This window comes from Parambassis ranga, chromosome 24 (assembly GCF_900634625.1).
Source record: "Parambassis ranga chromosome 24, fParRan2.1, whole genome shotgun sequence".
Lineage (NCBI taxonomy): Eukaryota > Metazoa > Chordata > Actinopteri > Ambassidae > Parambassis > Parambassis ranga.
Genome location: NC_041043.1, coordinates 9,311,787 through 9,328,867, shown reverse-complemented (window position 1 = coordinate 9,328,867; position 17,081 = coordinate 9,311,787). Strand labels below are relative to the sequence as shown.

At 40.6% G+C, this 17,081-nt stretch overlaps 1 protein-coding gene across 1 annotated transcript in view; it reads left to right on the top strand.

Moving 5' to 3' along the window:
• cep128 (centrosomal protein 128) overlaps positions 1-17,081 on the top strand; it is a 31,680-nt gene that overhangs the window by 10,277 nt on the left and 4,322 nt on the right. Inside the window, exons 12-21 of the mRNA XM_028397055.1 lie at positions 1,082-1,153; positions 1,303-1,488; positions 4,017-4,205; positions 4,708-5,169; positions 6,999-7,163; positions 7,933-8,097; positions 11,373-11,432; positions 12,544-12,736; positions 14,579-14,628; positions 16,163-16,186. Coding sequence (XP_028252856.1) covers positions 1,082-1,153; positions 1,303-1,488; positions 4,017-4,205; positions 4,708-5,169; positions 6,999-7,163; positions 7,933-8,097; positions 11,373-11,432; positions 12,544-12,736; positions 14,579-14,628; positions 16,163-16,186 — 1,566 coding nt within the window. The remainder of the gene's footprint in view (positions 1-1,081; positions 1,154-1,302; positions 1,489-4,016; positions 4,206-4,707; positions 5,170-6,998; positions 7,164-7,932; positions 8,098-11,372; positions 11,433-12,543; positions 12,737-14,578; positions 14,629-16,162; positions 16,187-17,081) is intronic.

Genomic DNA, 17,081 nt, shown 5'->3' with positions numbered 1-17,081 from the left:
GCATGTATCACCTGGGGCATCTCCTATTGTTTTTATGCTCAGATCAAAATAGACATAGGAAATGTTTCATTTTCGGCGCAAATGAGCAAAAATCAAGTGTAATGAGGGGAATAGAGCAGAAGATTCGATTTTTCAGTGACTGGATTTATATACAGTGTAATAGGTGTGTGACTAATCACTGTATGACTAATTACTCCTAACTGATTTAGTATAAATACCTAAACATCAGCAGAATAACTTAACATACATTTACTTATAGACTTCAATCAAACTCAGTACTTCAAAGTGATTGTGATTTTCTTGTGGCTATGAAGTTAATCCAGAGCACTTCTCCTTTCAGACTATTTTTCAAACCAGCTTTGTAGGTAATCCAATTTTAAACAGCCTCGGTCTTTATTGACCTTTCTGTCCTTGCCTTTTGTCCCCTTTTCTGCTCGCTATATTCACCTATTACAGTTTATCATTTTCCTACAATCTTTTGAGCCTGTGTTTACGGATTGTCTGTTCCTATCTCTTGAATGTGATATCTGTGGAATGTCTTGATGGAATTTTCAGTTTATAGCAAACATGTACTGAAGAATGAAGTGATGAGATTAGTTCACCAGAGGTCAGTTTTAACTAATAACTACTATTTTAATTATGACATTTTATTCAAATGTCTTATTCTATACCAGCCAGGAGAGGAGGCCTTTTCTTCTTCTATTAGTCAGCTGTCACTGTCCTTCAAGCGATTGTCATTGCACCATGACACAAAGCTCTATATTAGTGCTCAGCACTCCTCCGTAAAAATAGTCTAGAATTGAAGACTGCATGCTTTTCATCATTTATTTCTTCCTTTCCACCCCAAAACACCTGTCAAAGTCTGTACATGACATGGGTGTAAACTGCACCTAGACTGGTGTGCCGAGGCGTACCAACACAAGGTGGTAAATCCGGTTTTCTTTGCCTCCCTACCGTGTCTATGTAATTTTTATTCTGCGTTTCTGTCTCTACACTGCTGCCCTTTTGTCTTTTTTCTACCTCTAGCAATAGTACTCGGTCAAACACACATGTCTTGACCTTTCTTTTCTTCATATACAAGGAATTATCATCAGATCTGGCAGAGCGGGAACAACAGCAGCTGCGAATGCTGGAAAAGCTGAACGACATACAGGTGACTTATATCAAATTATACGGCTGAAAATTAAAAAAAAAAACTAGCGCTGCCTTAAAGAGATCCTTCAGAATGAGAAGGAAACCACATGGTTTCATATAATGAATGAATATACACTTTTTTATTCATACATTCAATCATCTTTTTAGAGCCGAGGGCAGACAGAGAGGAGAGAAACCGAGGCATTACTCCAGGAGAGCATGAGGAGCAGAGATGAATTGAAGACCAGGGCCCAAGAGGCCGTGCACCAGTGGAGGTCAAAGTGCAAGAGACTGCAGAAGGAGCTGGAGGAGGAGAGGGCCCAGGTTCAATTTCACACTGACAAGTCTGTGCAGGTCTGTTGAAGCAGATGCATTCATTACAGCATTTTTTTGTGTGTAATGAATGCACCCTACTGTAGCACAGCCAAGTGCCTACTGATCCTTATAATATTGGCTTTCAACCGTTTTTTTACCATGTCATTGATTCTAGTGGACTCATCTGCCTTTTCTGTTTTATTTCTACATTTTTGCTGGTGCAAGGATTTTCAAACATTTGAAAAGAGCAAAATCATCACACCATTAAAAATTGGTGCCAATTTTACACATGAACTCTAGTTACTTAACTCAGGGCATTGTATGTGTCCCCATTTTTTTAAGTTAGGCAGGTCTAATGAAAGATACTAAGGCCCCTTTCACACTGGGAAAAAAATGTGGCTTAAGCAGGATTTGGCCGCATCCAGATCAATCCAGATGTGTTTTTTTCCAAGTGTGAACACCTCCAATCCGGCTGAATCCAGTTTGATTTCAAGCCGGCTAGATCCACCCTCGAGAGGTGGATCTAGCAGGATTGGCTCAAATGTGGCTCAGGTGTGAACGCAAATGTGGCTAGCGAATCCGGCTTGCCACATTATTAGCCATATTACGAGGCGCCACCTAGTGGTTTGGAGAACAGCAAACACGCTAGATGAAGCCGGATTGAGTGCGGACACAACTGTGTGCTAGCCAGATTTGAAAATAGGTCTGAACGCATCCAGCCTAAAGGCTGTCTGGGCTCAATCCTACTCTAGCTGGAATGACTTTCTCCAGTGTGAACAGGGCCTAAGTGACACTGAGAGTAAACAAAGACTCATGTGTTTTGGGAGGTCGACCCATATAAGAGAATGCTATATTTTTCATTATCTTTAATCCAGTGAGTCACATAACAGCCTTTAGCCATGCACAGCTAAATCACTTGCTTGCATCTGTAAAGCAACAAGGTGTATCTTATTATAGGAATATCTGGTTCGTGGATCCTGCTTCGAGTCTTCACAGTGTGACAGAAATACAATACCTTTAGGCATACCATATACATTGTGTAAGACCTATTCATGCAATGCATCTTGCATGGAAATGTATAAACACAATGTGCATTTTACAGTAAACTTACTATGTGTGCTATTGTCAACAGGCAGGCAAAACTGTCAAATAATACCAGTCAAAACTGCATAGTCGTCATCTGCTGTCTCGTTACTGTTGTCCTTCTTTCTGCCAGAAACTGAATGAACTGAAAGCTCTCAGTTGCACAAAATCCAGCAAAGGTTTACCAGACTGTGGAAAATCTCACTGCAGCTTATTGACTGATTGGCAGCTGATTGGCACTGGTGGGCATCTGCACCACAAATAGTACTCTTAAGTCTTGTGGCTGGCTCCAGGCAGCTCTATCACAAACATTCTGGCTTTAAGTGCTTTGTGTTGCTTCTGCTTGCTGCTGCAGCTGTTTCTGCTGCTTCAGCTTCAGCGACTCCTACAAGCTGTCTTAGCAGCCAGCTGGCTGGCAGCACTGTTACTGTAGCTACGTTTGAGCCTGTGCCATTTCTTTATTTGTTGCATGCTCTGACCAATCATGCATAACTTGTAATTTTCACAAGTGAAGTAGTCAATAATGTCTGTACTGAAATACATTTCTCAACTCTAGTAGCAATGCCCCAGGCAGCGAACACAAGACAAAACTTATCTCAGCCAAACTCTGTCTGTAGTTCTGTAACTCGTGAGATCAGAATACATTAGTGGATAGTGGGATAAAACCAGGTTACAACTACTGCCTACAGTGATACACAGAACAAGCTACTTTAAGGTACCCAAAACTTATTAAAACACATGAAAAACTGTAGCTTTTTAAAAAATTATTATAATTATTAATTACTATTACTATTCAACCAAAAGTGTGCAACCTTTTCTCTGGTGTTAATCCTTCCTCTGTTTTGTCTTCAGAGGGTGTCAATGTCAGATTTAAATTCCTGAATAAAGTATTTTAAATTAAATTAATAACATGACCACATTAAAAAAGTACCTTTGCATGGTATGTTACAGTGGTATATGTTTAGTTGAATAATTAATGTCCAACTATTTTTAGGTCACCTCCCAGTTCCATTCCATTTGAACTGAGTGAGTCACCTTCAGTCTCACAGTCAACACCCTCTCTCCCCTTAGACAGACAGACAGACAGAATCCCACCTGGCATTCTCGACGTGACATGAATTAATTACAAAATCATTTCTGCCCCCTTAATGAATTAGGGGAGAGAATCAAGTGCTCAATTAAATGATTAGGTTCTGAGCTGCAGCAAAGTCTTTGCAAATTCCAGTCAAAGCCAGAGTATTAGGAGCAATCTGCTTTGAACAGACCTGACCATTGTCCCTTATCAGAAAGCTGAGTGCTAGCATTTTCCTATCAGTGCAAGAGCTGGTACTGCATATGTTTCCCACCCTCAGTCTCTCTGTCACTCTTTCTATTGCTCTCATCATTATTGTTAGAACCTCCCTCCTCTTCATTTGTCATTCTTCATTCCCTTCTTCCTCTCCCTCCGTCTCATTATTGCTCCTGCTCTCTCCTTCTCCCTTCAGGCAGCAAGGGAAAAGGAAAGCTCTCAGGCCCAGCTGAAGGCGCTGAGCCAGCAGACTGAGGCGGCCCGCAGGGAGCTCGCTGAAATCCTAGGCCGCTTGGCCCAGCGTGAAGAAGAGCTCCACCGCAAGGACGTGGAGCTGTCGGAGACTCACCAGCGCCAGTTGTCACTGCAGCAGAAAATCCGGGAGGTGTGCGGTCGAACAGACAGAAATAGTTTCTTTTTTTTTTCTTTTTTTTCAAATCACTAGAGACACAAAACACACATCGATATTTTTAAAATAGCTCACAGGGCTGACACTGTGGGTCAGGCTTTTACTGAACAAGTTTCATGTGGTAATCTTTGCAGTTCTTACATTTTAATCCATCAGGGCATTGGCAGGTTAAAATTCATTTTTAACTATTTAAATCACAGCAGCATAGATGATATTAAAATCAGTTTATCACTATCGTGATGAAAGATGCTATTTTTGAAAGTAGTCAGCAACCACTTATGATGTCCTAAGACATTTAAACCCCCCCTTTTAAATGCACATTTTGTGGTTACAAGCAAGAGCAAAGCACTGTTTACCTGAAGAGATGCCTGAAATTTTGATTTAACTTTCTTGGCCGATCAATCATCTTTTTTCATGTGAAACATTTAGAGTAATTTAACAAGTTTTGACAAGATCCTAATAGTGTTTCTATCTGTAGGCGAGGGAAGTGTCAGCTGTTCGGGAGGACGAAAGCCAGCGTCAGGCCACCATGTATGCAAGACTAAAAGAAGAGATCCAAAGGTTGGAAGAACAAGTTAATGTTCAAGCTCGCCGTGGTCAGAAAGACCAGGACACGCACAATGAGCTTCAGGCAGCCCTGAAGCAGATGACCACCGCCCATGCCCAGCTTACCCAGCGGTTGAATGAAGAGGAGAGGTCGAGGAAGGAGCTCCAGAAGGGAAACATGGAGCTTCAGGCCAAGCTGACAGAGCTACAAAAAGAACGGGCTGCCCTCAGCCAGCACCTGCAGCTCGAGAGGGAGGTACATCAGAAGGAACTAGACAACACGAAGGCCACAATGGAGGAGGCCAGGATGAGAAAGGATCGTGAAGTGCAGGATATGCTCCAACTATGCCATAAAGAACGAGAAGAAATACAGGCACGTGTGAGGGAGGTCAAGGTAGGCCCTTTCTTTATAAAAATGTCAGTACAATAAATGTGTAAATGGAGCCAAATGCTGGTTTTCTTAGGGTAGAATTAAGGCCAGCTTCACTCCACTTGTTGGATCGCAGCTATTTCTAGCCAAGAAATTGTCTGCTACTTAATTGCTACAGATGTTGTTACCTTCAGACTGGATGTACCCATAGCTACATATTTTGAGTACAGACACTAGATTATTATACATTTTTTTTATCCAATTATTGCAGGAAAAAAATAAAATAAAAATATATATATATAAAAAAAAATGTGTGTATATATATATATATATATATATATATATATATATATATGTTCTGCAATAAATTTAAACATGTACAAATTCTTTAAATATTAATAAAGGTCCAACACAAAAATACTGCCAGTCTCTAGGGTATGTATCAGAATTGGCACACACAATTTATCAAATCTTTTCAAGGTGAAAAGCCAGCCATTGTGATTTATTTTCCCTCACACCTAGGCATGGATCACAGAGTGCCACACTCTAATTGACATTTAGAATATCATTGGCACACTCTTCAAATTCTGCATGCCACAGCCACTAAACATCTGGCATATTTCCGACCCAGCGAGACACAGACAAAATTCTCATTTAGAGTAATTTTCTTCATTGGCCGGGCCTTTGTCCTCTGAGTATGGGTGAACCGAGGATAACTGAGCTCTTAATGGTGTGTGGTGCCCCGTGGATCTTCACGGCCATTCCAAAGCTCCAAGCGTGAATATTTAAAAACCCTGATATCAGACCTCAGAAGTCTCATCAAGGCAGTGCTGGAGATATGGGACTCCACTTGGCTTACTCCCCTAGCACCCAGCCCCCTCCCTACCTTCAATATCTCCAATGATGAGCCCTCCTGGGTACATTGTTTCTTAAGGGGCATGGTCCTCCCTGATATGGTTGAGTTTAGCCCATTAGCTGCGCTGAATGGCATTAATATCTGACATAGCTCATTGTAATGGTGTCATTTCCAAGTGCGGTAAGGACAAGGGCGTTGAAATGTTTTTAAATGCTAGCCTACGGGTGCTGCAGATGTCCCTAAGAAGCCCACCCCATATTCACATAGCATAGCTGGAAGCCTGTGGTGCAATTGTGATACAGTCAACTGTCAGAAAAAGCTTAAAATATTCTTATTTCTGTGTCCTTGTCCTCTCTTTCTCTCTCTCGCTCTAGACTTCTCCTCTTCTTTATCTTTCTCTTTGCTGTCTCTGTGTCGTAATCCTTCTCTCAGCCTCTTTCCTGTTCTGATTTTAAATTTTCACTTCCAGCTTTTCTGTTTTTTTCTCTTTTTTTCTGTGACTCCTGTCACTCGCAATCCTGAGTCATTGTTGTTCATTCAACTTTACTATATCTGGATCTCTGATAATGGTATTATTGCAGATAGAAAGCTGGGTGTCTGAGGCTTGAGCTGGACTCAGACAGTGAGGGACAGGCATTAAGGGCTGAAACCATGATTTCAGAGTCTTGGCATTTACCCACATTCCTGACCAGGATGTTCTCTGTTGGAGGAGCACAATGCCTTGTCAGTCATTCAGTGTGTGCCAGCAAGATGTGACTTAACATTTGACAAATTATGCTGGTCTACTAGTTGATTTTGCATGCTCTACATGATTTATATGAGTAAAATGACTGTGGATATGAATCTATTTGCTTATATTACCAGTAAAAAGTCACTGAAATTGAAAACTGCCACCTGTTCCAAGTTGATATACTTGCACCAGATAAACTACCTGTCTTTATGATCTGAAAATTATTAGCTGTGCGTCGTTGCCTTAAACATATCCACTCTCCACTAGGCAGATGCAGCATCAGACAAGGAGCTGTGTGGGGCGCTGCGCATCAAATTGGACAGGATGAAGGATGAGTGTGATAAGCTGGCAACACAGCTGAGCACAAAAGACGAGGCACATGCACTTCTCCACCGAAAATACCAGCTACTCAAACAAGAACTGGAAGACAAAGTAAGCCTGGACACTTCTGCCATGTTTTTCCAAATGAGATGATTAATAATAGGTGACTGTACAATGCCACATTATACCATGAGAGGTTCATGTTTTGTTACATTGTATATTTGATGTTGTTAGAGTGATTTTCATCAACAAAAACATATTAGGGTTAAACATACTTATTTGACCCTAGAGGCCGGGGTCAAGAAGTAGAGTGCTAAATCAGCATTATTTTTAAAGGGTCTTTATCAATACCTGCCCTGGTATTTTACAACAGCTGATGAAGAATTGAACCCAATTCCAATTTCTGACGGCCCCTGATACGTTGTATGAGGTTCTTTCACAGGAACCCTGTATTGATTTGAAATTGGCTGGATGCAGAAAAAAGGGTCTCTTATTAATGTAACATGGGCTGTTTATTATCCCAGGGACAGGATAATGATCCATGGTCCCTGGGCAGCACTGATCACTTGGTTCCTGTCCTCGCACATATTGATTGACTGTAGAGACCCTGAAACTATTGACAGTGCTCTCCAGAAATGGAAACATAACTAGATCTGTTTGAGAGGAAACTCAATGGCTGTCTGATACCCAGTCTTGTTTGTCTTTTATTTAAGTGTTTATTATTGAAGAAAGCTGTGAAGGACTATTACAATCGATCTCAGAGAGGCCAAAATATTTTTATTTACTCTCATCTACAGAAATCTCTTTAAAAAGTCAAATGACATGATAAAGTAATTCTGCAACTGCTGTGCTCCTCTTAGCCGTCTGCTGTCCTTCACAGGTCAGGTCAGGTCAGCGGAGACATGCCTCTGAATCAGAAATTGTTAAGCTGGAGCAGAAGGTGTCGCAAATGGAAGCAGAGCAAGAGGATGTCTTTACCTCAGTGGGTGAGGAAGTGGACACAGCCTGCCGTAGCCTGGCTAGGAATGGCGAAGACAAACTACAGGTATTTTCCTTCTTCATATTTTACTGTATTTTTTTTGTTGTTCGTTTAAAGCTGCTTTGTTTTTAATGGAAACACTGGTATGCAACTCATAGTTTAGGTCTGATGGTCCACACACTCCTGGGGAAAGTATTTTGGTCTTTAGTTCTATGTGCTAAATTTGTTCAACTGGTACCTTGTTAAATTGAACTTTCTGTCAGTTTATGATGGATAGAGTTTGATGAACCAGCATCCTACAGTGAGCAGGGAGATATAACCATTTCGTTTGATGTTTGTTTTGCCAGATTGTTACCTCTAATAGGATACTGGTATGCTTTTAATCATGTTTAATACTGTAAACCCACATACACCCAAATCTACTTGTGCATACAACTTCTACAAAGCTTATAGACAGTCACTATTTTTGTTTTATAGATGTTGCCTCCTGGAAGTATGCAGAGTACACACACACACACACACACACACACACACTACCCCTCCCCTTATGTGTTAAGCTAGTTTTCCTCTGCTGCTTAAGCTAATGAACCCAGGCTGTTCTTATCTGCTCTTATAGATTTCTCAGTCTGGCCTGGCAGTGCCGCAGTCAGACATCCGAGCCAACACCTTTTCTCATCTGCAATCCGTCATGTTGAGAAGAAGTCAAACTTAATAGTGATCGGACTAATGAGGGTGATCATTAACAGTTAAAGGGTATATTAGGTTTCTGTTACCTCATGATGCCCTCCTTCCTTCCTACTCTCTAGGGGCACTAATGCACGAATGTGTAAGACAGTGGGAAGAGATTGGAAGTAAAGAAAAACTTTGTACACCATGTGTGCTATCATGTCAAGCTTATAAACAGCACATTTATTTAATGTATTTTACCTTAAGTAATGTACACTTTAATTTTAATATTAAGTAATGTACACTTTAATTTTAATATTAATTTGCTGTGCACTCTTTGACCCTGGGTGTACAGAGTCATATTCAGACACTCTATAGCAACTGCTAAACTCTGTTTGACATTAGATTTTCTTCCTAGGCTTAGTGAAGATGCAACTATGGTAATTTTTTATGAACATACTTATGTGTCCATTCCACTTTCTTAGAGTGTTTACATCTGCAGCTTTTGCTCTACATTTTCTTCATTTTCTCAGTGGGAGGTGAAACAAACTCGCTGTTACCAAAGATACAGATTTACTTTGCATTCTAAAAGAGACATAAACCATGCAGTCACATTTTGAAATTAGCAGTGGCAGATGCTTGGATTCCACAGCAGTGCCACTGCGAAAATAGTGGCATTTTTTTCCCATTCAGCCCCACAGACAGCACTTTCAACTCCCAGTCTACTTGTTCACTTTTTCAGCAGTTTCACCTCCTTTTTGTCTGCTACCGTGCAGAGCCGCCTTTGATGGCTCAGGAAAAGTAAAGAGTGTGAGTGAAGAGCATTGTGGCATGTTTTTATCCTCCCACACAGTCACATGTGCTGCCGTACGGTTGTACACTCCATGAGACGGGAACCTCTACACAGCAGTACTCTGTTGCTCACTTTGAGCTGCTAAGGAAACAACTTGGGAGATTCAGCTTGCTTGGATCTGGTTTTGAGTGACACCCTGAAAAGGCTGCTTGACATCTGTGCAGTGACGATGTTGTTTGCTAAGACGCAGGACAGAAAAGAGTCCAAAAAAAAACTTGCTGTGTGTTTTTCATGTCTGTTGATCATGCGTAAACACCTTGCCACAAGGGTGCACTTGAAAAAGTAGCTGTATTTCTTGTCAGCTTTATTCATGGCAGTGTGTGAGTCTGTGTGTTAATTTATGTTTTTTTTCCACCTTATGTACCGGGAAGGGAGTTATGTTTTAGCTCTGTTAGCTGCACTGCAAGAAGGTTCTTGATAAAGATTTATTGATTAAATAGCATTTCACTTTTGAACAGTTATTGAGCCCCTAGTAGGTAGAAGACCAACCATTGTAGGCTTTTCCAGTAGGTCCTGTTTTAAATGGAATAATGCTGCCCATTGCCTTATCATAAGAGCACAAGCAGCCTTTTCCTTATAGTACCTCTCTCTCCAAATGTGTTAATTGGAAATGATTTTAACTGAATAATTCCCTTATTGTGTATTAAAGTGGATGTTGTACATGGCATGGTTCTAGGACCTGCCACTTTGCTCTGTTGTTGATGAAGGTTCTTAGTCATCCAGGTTATTTTCATTCAAAAGGTTGAAGTGAGGCAACTGGACTTATACAGTATTTTTTGCTTAAAAAATATGGCATATATAGTAAAGTTTACATTCAGCCAACATCAGTGTTAACATCCATGTTCTTTAAACATCAAGCAATACCATCAGTAGAAGTAAGAAATATAACAAAACAATTGCCTAGTAACAGTCACATAAGCAAGCAAAGGGGCAGCTTTGTTGTAGTTGAAATAAAAAAAAAGCAGACATTCACTCCTCTTTCTTCTTATATCCTAACTGTATAAACACACATATAATGTTATCTTATACAGGGAGGGAATTTGCTGTTAAAACATTAGTTATTTGGTGAAACATCAATGGCCACTGAAGAAAGTTTTGATTATCTATGAATCAACTTGTGTTTGAAGTATGTTTAGGAAAGTAGTACAGTATCTGAATCTGTTTTTTTTTCAGGTATTCACCACTTATGTGAAATACACAGATAATGAAACATAGAAAGCATTATTAATAAGTTCCACATGTGTAGCTGGCCCATTTTAGCAGCTGCTGGAGGTGTGCACTTAACTGAGTTCCATCTAGTAATGTGGGTTTTTCTGTGTCTTTTTGTCTTGAGTGTGGTGTTGTGAGTGTGTACGTGTGTGTCAGCAGTCATTAAGAGCTGGCAGACAGTCAGTTTGTATTGCTGATGCTGACAAGCTTGTCTGGAAAGGATGGAATCATACTCCCTGAGCTCATTTTTATGACACATACACACACACACAGCCTTGGTGCGTAGGTGTATGTGCATGGACCACTGTGTGTATGTGTAGTTTTATAGGCTGTTTAACACATGCAGGCCAATTAAGGTTGGCAGAAGCTGCTCCCTAAAAAAAAAGCAAGGGTTTTGAAGGAAGGCCCTTTGTCCATCCACATTGTCATTAACTCTTTAGACTCTGTAACCCCTGCAGTGTCCTCATGTTTTTGTTGTCTACACATTTTACGTTAGTATATATGTTAGTATACAAATTAGAATGTGCAGTCTTTACTCTCCTTTTTTTCAGAACAGAATTCTATAATAACAGGAAAGCTCACATTTGCATTTATCTCTGTTTTGTACCAACAGGCGATCTCGCAGAGACCAGGCTTAGTGAAAGATCCCCATCGGTGGCTAGCTGAGACAAAGGTATTTGTATTATTTGCAAATGTGCTGCCTTCCTTCCTTTATATGAATATATAATGAAGAAAACAAGAATAAATGATACTATTACCATGGCCATTCCCAAAGGTAACACTATGTACAAGATAATTGCGGAATAGTAGTATTCCGAACTGAAAACTAACCAGCCACATGTAGTTTTGCTTGCTTTAAACAAATGTTTACCCTGGTATAACCTCTCAGGAAAACATGACTGATTGTTGAGAACCACTTTTCTACTGCTAAGCACAGATGTGTGTTGAGAGTCAGCAGTGGTCGTAATGAAACTGAAGTTCAGGGATGTGAAACGGAATGTGTTTCCATAATAATCAAAGGAGCAAGGGCAGTTGTAAATTAAACTACCCTTAGAACTTCAGTTCTTCCATAGTACATTATATCACTGCTATTTCTACAAGTCAGCTTCATTGTTACCACAATGTTCCTTACAATTGTACTTACAATTGATGAAATGAAGAGTGCGCAGTTTTTATTTACAGCGTTGCCTTCATGGCCTCGTGTTCCTCTTTTTTCCCAATAATAGCAGCCACCTGGCTTCTACCCATGACAAATCAGTTCCCATTTAACACTGTAAACTTGCAAAAGAAACGTGTAATTATGGCTGAGGGAAGTGATGCATGAACCTGTGTTACGGTAAAATGTATTTGCACTAAGCAGAGTGTTTATCACCATAATGTATACCTCCTGTCAGAAATGTTGTCCAAGTACTGTGCATTCACAAGAGTTAGACAGCGCAGAACAAGAGTGATAATTAGCCTGGTTATTAAGAGGTTTTGTGTGAGTATAGTGTAGGTATGATTTACAGGCTTAGTTGAAAATGCTGTGTAAATACTCACTAAAAAATGTATTCTGGGATAATAGGGGAAACAAAAGGGAGAAAAAAGCTTCAAAATAGAAGAATTAAGATGCTTTTGCTTTTAAAGGAAAATATATCAAAGGTAGAAATGGCAGTTGTTAAGTTACATAGAAAAAAACAAGTGTATTATCAAAGCAATATTCATTGGGTAGTGTCAATGCTCTGATTTCCCAGAGTTCCCAACCTTTAACTCTAATGCATGTGTGTTTTTATTAAACTGTGCAGACCAAGCTACGCTGGCTCTGTGAGGAGGTACGGGAGCGAGACACCAGAGAGCAGCGCCTCAGGAAGCAACATCAACAGAACAGGGATCAGTTGAAGGCCCTCAGGCAGAGCCGGGACTCGGAGCACGCGGCCCTCCTGCAGCGATTGGAACAACAGGAGAAGCTGCTTCAGTCTGTGAACACTGAAAAGAAAGGTGGTATTTAATTAGAAATATGCCTTCATGTTGATTTCACTCCCACTGAAGATGTCACTGACTCACATACCCATCCTTAATAAAACTTAGTCACAGCACAGCATCACGTGAGGCCAATCAAAGTCAGGGGTCTTTATCAGGGAGAATTTGACAAGAAACTCTTTGGTTGTTCGTGTCCCCTGAACTAATGATGGTGAAAAGGCGTGAATATTTAGCATAGCCAGCTCTTAATGAAAGTATACAGCGTCTTAAATGGTTCCTTTTGATTGATCTAGCTCAGCCAGGCTCTGATGTCCTGTTTTCTTCCTTTCTCATTTGCATATAATCACACAATTATTAGGAGCAATAACTAATTCAGTGAAGTGTTTCTTTACAGCATTTTTCTGCGTGATGTTGTAATAGATGCTTTTGAAAATGGTAGGCTGTGTATCTGATGCATTGTTGTTTTTAGACAGTTCACATGGGTCCGCCCGTATACAATTGCAAATGTTTGAGAAAGCATCTTAATGGCTGTGAACTTTGAGTTTTCTGTGGAAATGGTCTTGTTTTTCTTGTCCTAGTCCCATTTTTGACAGAATTTCTACTAATGAGCTGTAACTGGCAGAAAGAGTGCAATTTGTTGTTAATGCCTTACCTGAACAGTGCAGGAAAGAGACCTAATTTGTGTTCCATTAACAGTAAGAAAGTGAGGTAAAAGACACAGTGAGACCATAGACTGAGGGGGAGATCAGAGTATGGGAAACCTTTAGAGATAAAGGCAGCTATATCTGTACTTACTATGCACTCTATTGTTTTGGCTGTAGTGGTAGCATTACGCAATTCAGATAAGCGGTTGTCCCCAGATCCCCTTTGGAATCAGTTCACTCTGTCGTTGGATTCAATCAGTTCTACAGAAGTGGTCTTGTCTGTCTCTACTGCAGGCAAAAGCACCGATATTGTCTCTGCAGTGATTAGACCTGAGACTAATATGCGTCACAACAGCAACATCTGGTTATTTGAACAGAAGGCAGGGATTTTATCAGCTCTATTTTAGACATGTCTTCTCAGTAAAGCATTTGCAGAAGATTTACAAAGCAGTAATGACGGTGTATGTGCAACAGCCATGCAGTGTGGCAAATACTAATTATATTATTTAACTAAAAAACGCATTCTTGCTTCCTACTTTTCAGCAGATTAGCCATTATCGTCAGCCCTCTGCAGAGCTATTGTGAGATATCAGTATCTGTGTTTGTGAATTTATTTGTGTCATATCGCGCTGTGTGTAGTTTCCTTGAGACCTTTCATCTGTTGTGCTCCCCACTGGTCTTTTTCCCCCTGAAAAACAAGTCTGCACTGTATGTGTAGATAACAGTGGTTCAAGTATTTCTGAACCCACCACAGCTTTTAGGTGAGATGGGCCTGTGTGTGAGTCAGCAAAGATAACTTTGGCACTAACAGTGGGCTCCTGTTACAATCTTTCTTCTGCTGACTTCAGAGTATATTTTAACAGAAAGGTTCATAGAAGGTTGCTCTATGGGAAGAAATGGTGTGTCATCAGATATATGTAGGCTTGCACAGTAGTGTCAGGACACTGTAATTGAATGTTAAACTAGGAACATACCATGCAGTATGATGTACAAACAAAATCAAAGGAGCAAACTGATGATTTAGGGATATCTTGGAGGTGGTTTGTGCCTGTTCTCACATCTCATATTTTCAGTTATTGTGAAAGTAGAGAAAGAAAGTGTTTCGCAATTTTCTTTATCATGAACTGTCTTCAGCTCTTAAGAAGGAGCATGTGTGAGCTTTACTTTTAGATCTAACAGTGAAGCTGTCTGTTCTCACACAGTCTTCTCATTTCAGACCTGCTGGAGAGAGGTCGCAGGAAGGAGGAAGAAATAAGGAACCTTCAGGTCAGTGTCATTTATCTGTTCGTCTGTTATTAAAAACCTGAAAACGTCCGATTGGTAGGAACATGACACGTAAGATTACAAAGAGACACTGAAAACAGCTGCCAAACTGGGTTGTGCTGTGAGTGTCAGCTTGCTTAGCCTTCAGTACAGTCGCAGCTCGCCCCCTGTGGGATGTAGAAAATAACTATATTGTCATTAGTCTGGCAGCTGCTGTTAGTTGCAGGCATCGAACTACAGGTTTTTCCTCACTCTCTCATCTCCCCTTACAGAGAGATAAACCACGCGCACCTAGTTATGTATGCTACATCACGTGCTGTTGTGCGTTTTAGGCATGGTTATATGCATCAAAATAATTCAAGGCTAAACAAAATATTGAGATATATATCGTTTATCGTGACATGGCCTGGCATGGCATAAATATCGGGATATTAGTAAAAGGCTATATCGCCCAGCCCTAGTTCACGGTCCTCCTGCTGTGTGGTGTCTGTACGATGGCATTGTGTAGCAGCTAGCTGCTAGCTCCAACTAGCACTGAGCAATCTCCTGTGGCACTGGAGCACTGTTGTGTTCCATGTTAGTGGTTACAGTTCATCTATTGTAGGAAAAAGACAATAAAGTAAAAACAGCCAATAATGTCAGCAACAGTACAATTTGGTGTATACTGCATCGTCAAGTTGGTGTAAATCAGTTGGATTGTTTAAGTTATGCTAGGCAAAAGCCATTAATATGGTACATTATTACACAGCTGTGGGCTTGACAGACTCCTTGCAGCATTGTTTGGACAATGAGCTAATTACTAGCCACTAGAGACCTTGTCGCTGTCTTTCAAAACTGCAGCAGGTACTCTTGGCAGGCCACCAACTCACCTAGTCTTTAGTGGACTGTTTCTCGGTGTCTCACTGGCCCTAAACGACAAAATACATATGTACACTCACAGAGACAATAGTGTGTCTAAAGAAACTGGTGTTCCATTTGTGGCTGCTAAATAACACGTGTCAGAGCCTGTATGTCCTCTCAGTCACAACCAAGCTTTTAATTCTGAAGGTGAAGATGGAGAGAGAGAGAGTATACATTGAAGGACAAGTTAAAAAAAAGTTTGTGGTAGGCAGAGGATGAAAAAAAGAACCCTTGTTAGAAACTATCAACATATTACAGGCAGAGGGGGGAGAGGCAGCTGGTTGGAGGGAAAAGCAGGTGTGTGTTTGAGTGGCAGATAAGAGGCATAGCATCATTTATGCATCGTTAGAGAGGGAACATCAGTCAGGAGCTGGATGAGCGGTGAGCATGGTTCGTCTTTGTGTGAATGTGTCAGTGTGTGTGATAAGAAGCCTGTAGTGTGCTATAGACTCTCCCTAGCCCCTGCATTTCCTTCCCTTGTTACCCATTTGTTGGAACACTCTATTTCTCTCTTCTGTCAGTTTTTTCCCCACACACAGGCTTACAGTGTATACTGAAATTCTCTATTCTCATCCACCATTACTTCAGTATCTTAAAATGTGCTTATAAAGTAATGTTGCTGTTTTTGTCTTTCTAGGACCGTGTGTTGGATCTAGAGATGGTATGGTTTCACTTTTTTCATAAGAAAATTTTAGCTTTATACAAGTAATAAGTTTGAGTGTGACCTGTTACATAATAAGTCATGTTAATTTTCAGTGTGAATTGATTTAGCTATGTAAGGAGCTTCACCTAAGGCTGTTTGTTCAGCAACCCACAGAGGCTAACACCAGGTTAAAAATGATTGCGTTAGTCAAGGTTCAGAGCTCTGTTAATCATCATAAGTCTTGTTGATGGGGTTGAGCATGAGCTGCACTGACAATAAGATATTGACCTCACCATCCAAACTGTTAACGTCAACAATGAACATCCTTAGTCGGCCATTAGACGTCAGCCAGAAATTAGTTAGCACCTGCTGAAAGGTTATATTGACCCAGGCACTTTTTTACTGTCCTTGGCAAAATTAAATAACTGAAGCTGTCTAAGGCTCGCTGCACATCCGTCACAATTATGCTGTATGCTTGTCTGCTTCAACAATTAATTAGCTGTCGTTTGAAAGAAAAGTAAATACCTCACACCACCATCAACTCAACATAATTTCTGCTTACTGTGACTGCACAATGGCAGGACGCATCGACCCAACTTCCACTCAGGATGGGTGATGGGAATCATGCGAGAGTCTTGCTTGTATGTCAGCGTGCCATTCAGTGTAGCAATCAGTATGATGCCTTGTAACAGCTGTTTTGATGCTTAAATGCTCCATCTGAATGGGAACAGGAAGGTTACTGAAACCCACAGTGGAGTGATGAATAGAATAGAGTGTGGCTAAAGTAGTTACATGTACAGACCTCAAACTCTGGATCTTCTCCATAATATTGATAGATGTACATGATTGAATCTTTTGAACAATATATGAGGGGGTCATCTGGCAGCCCTGGATGATTTCACATGGAATGACC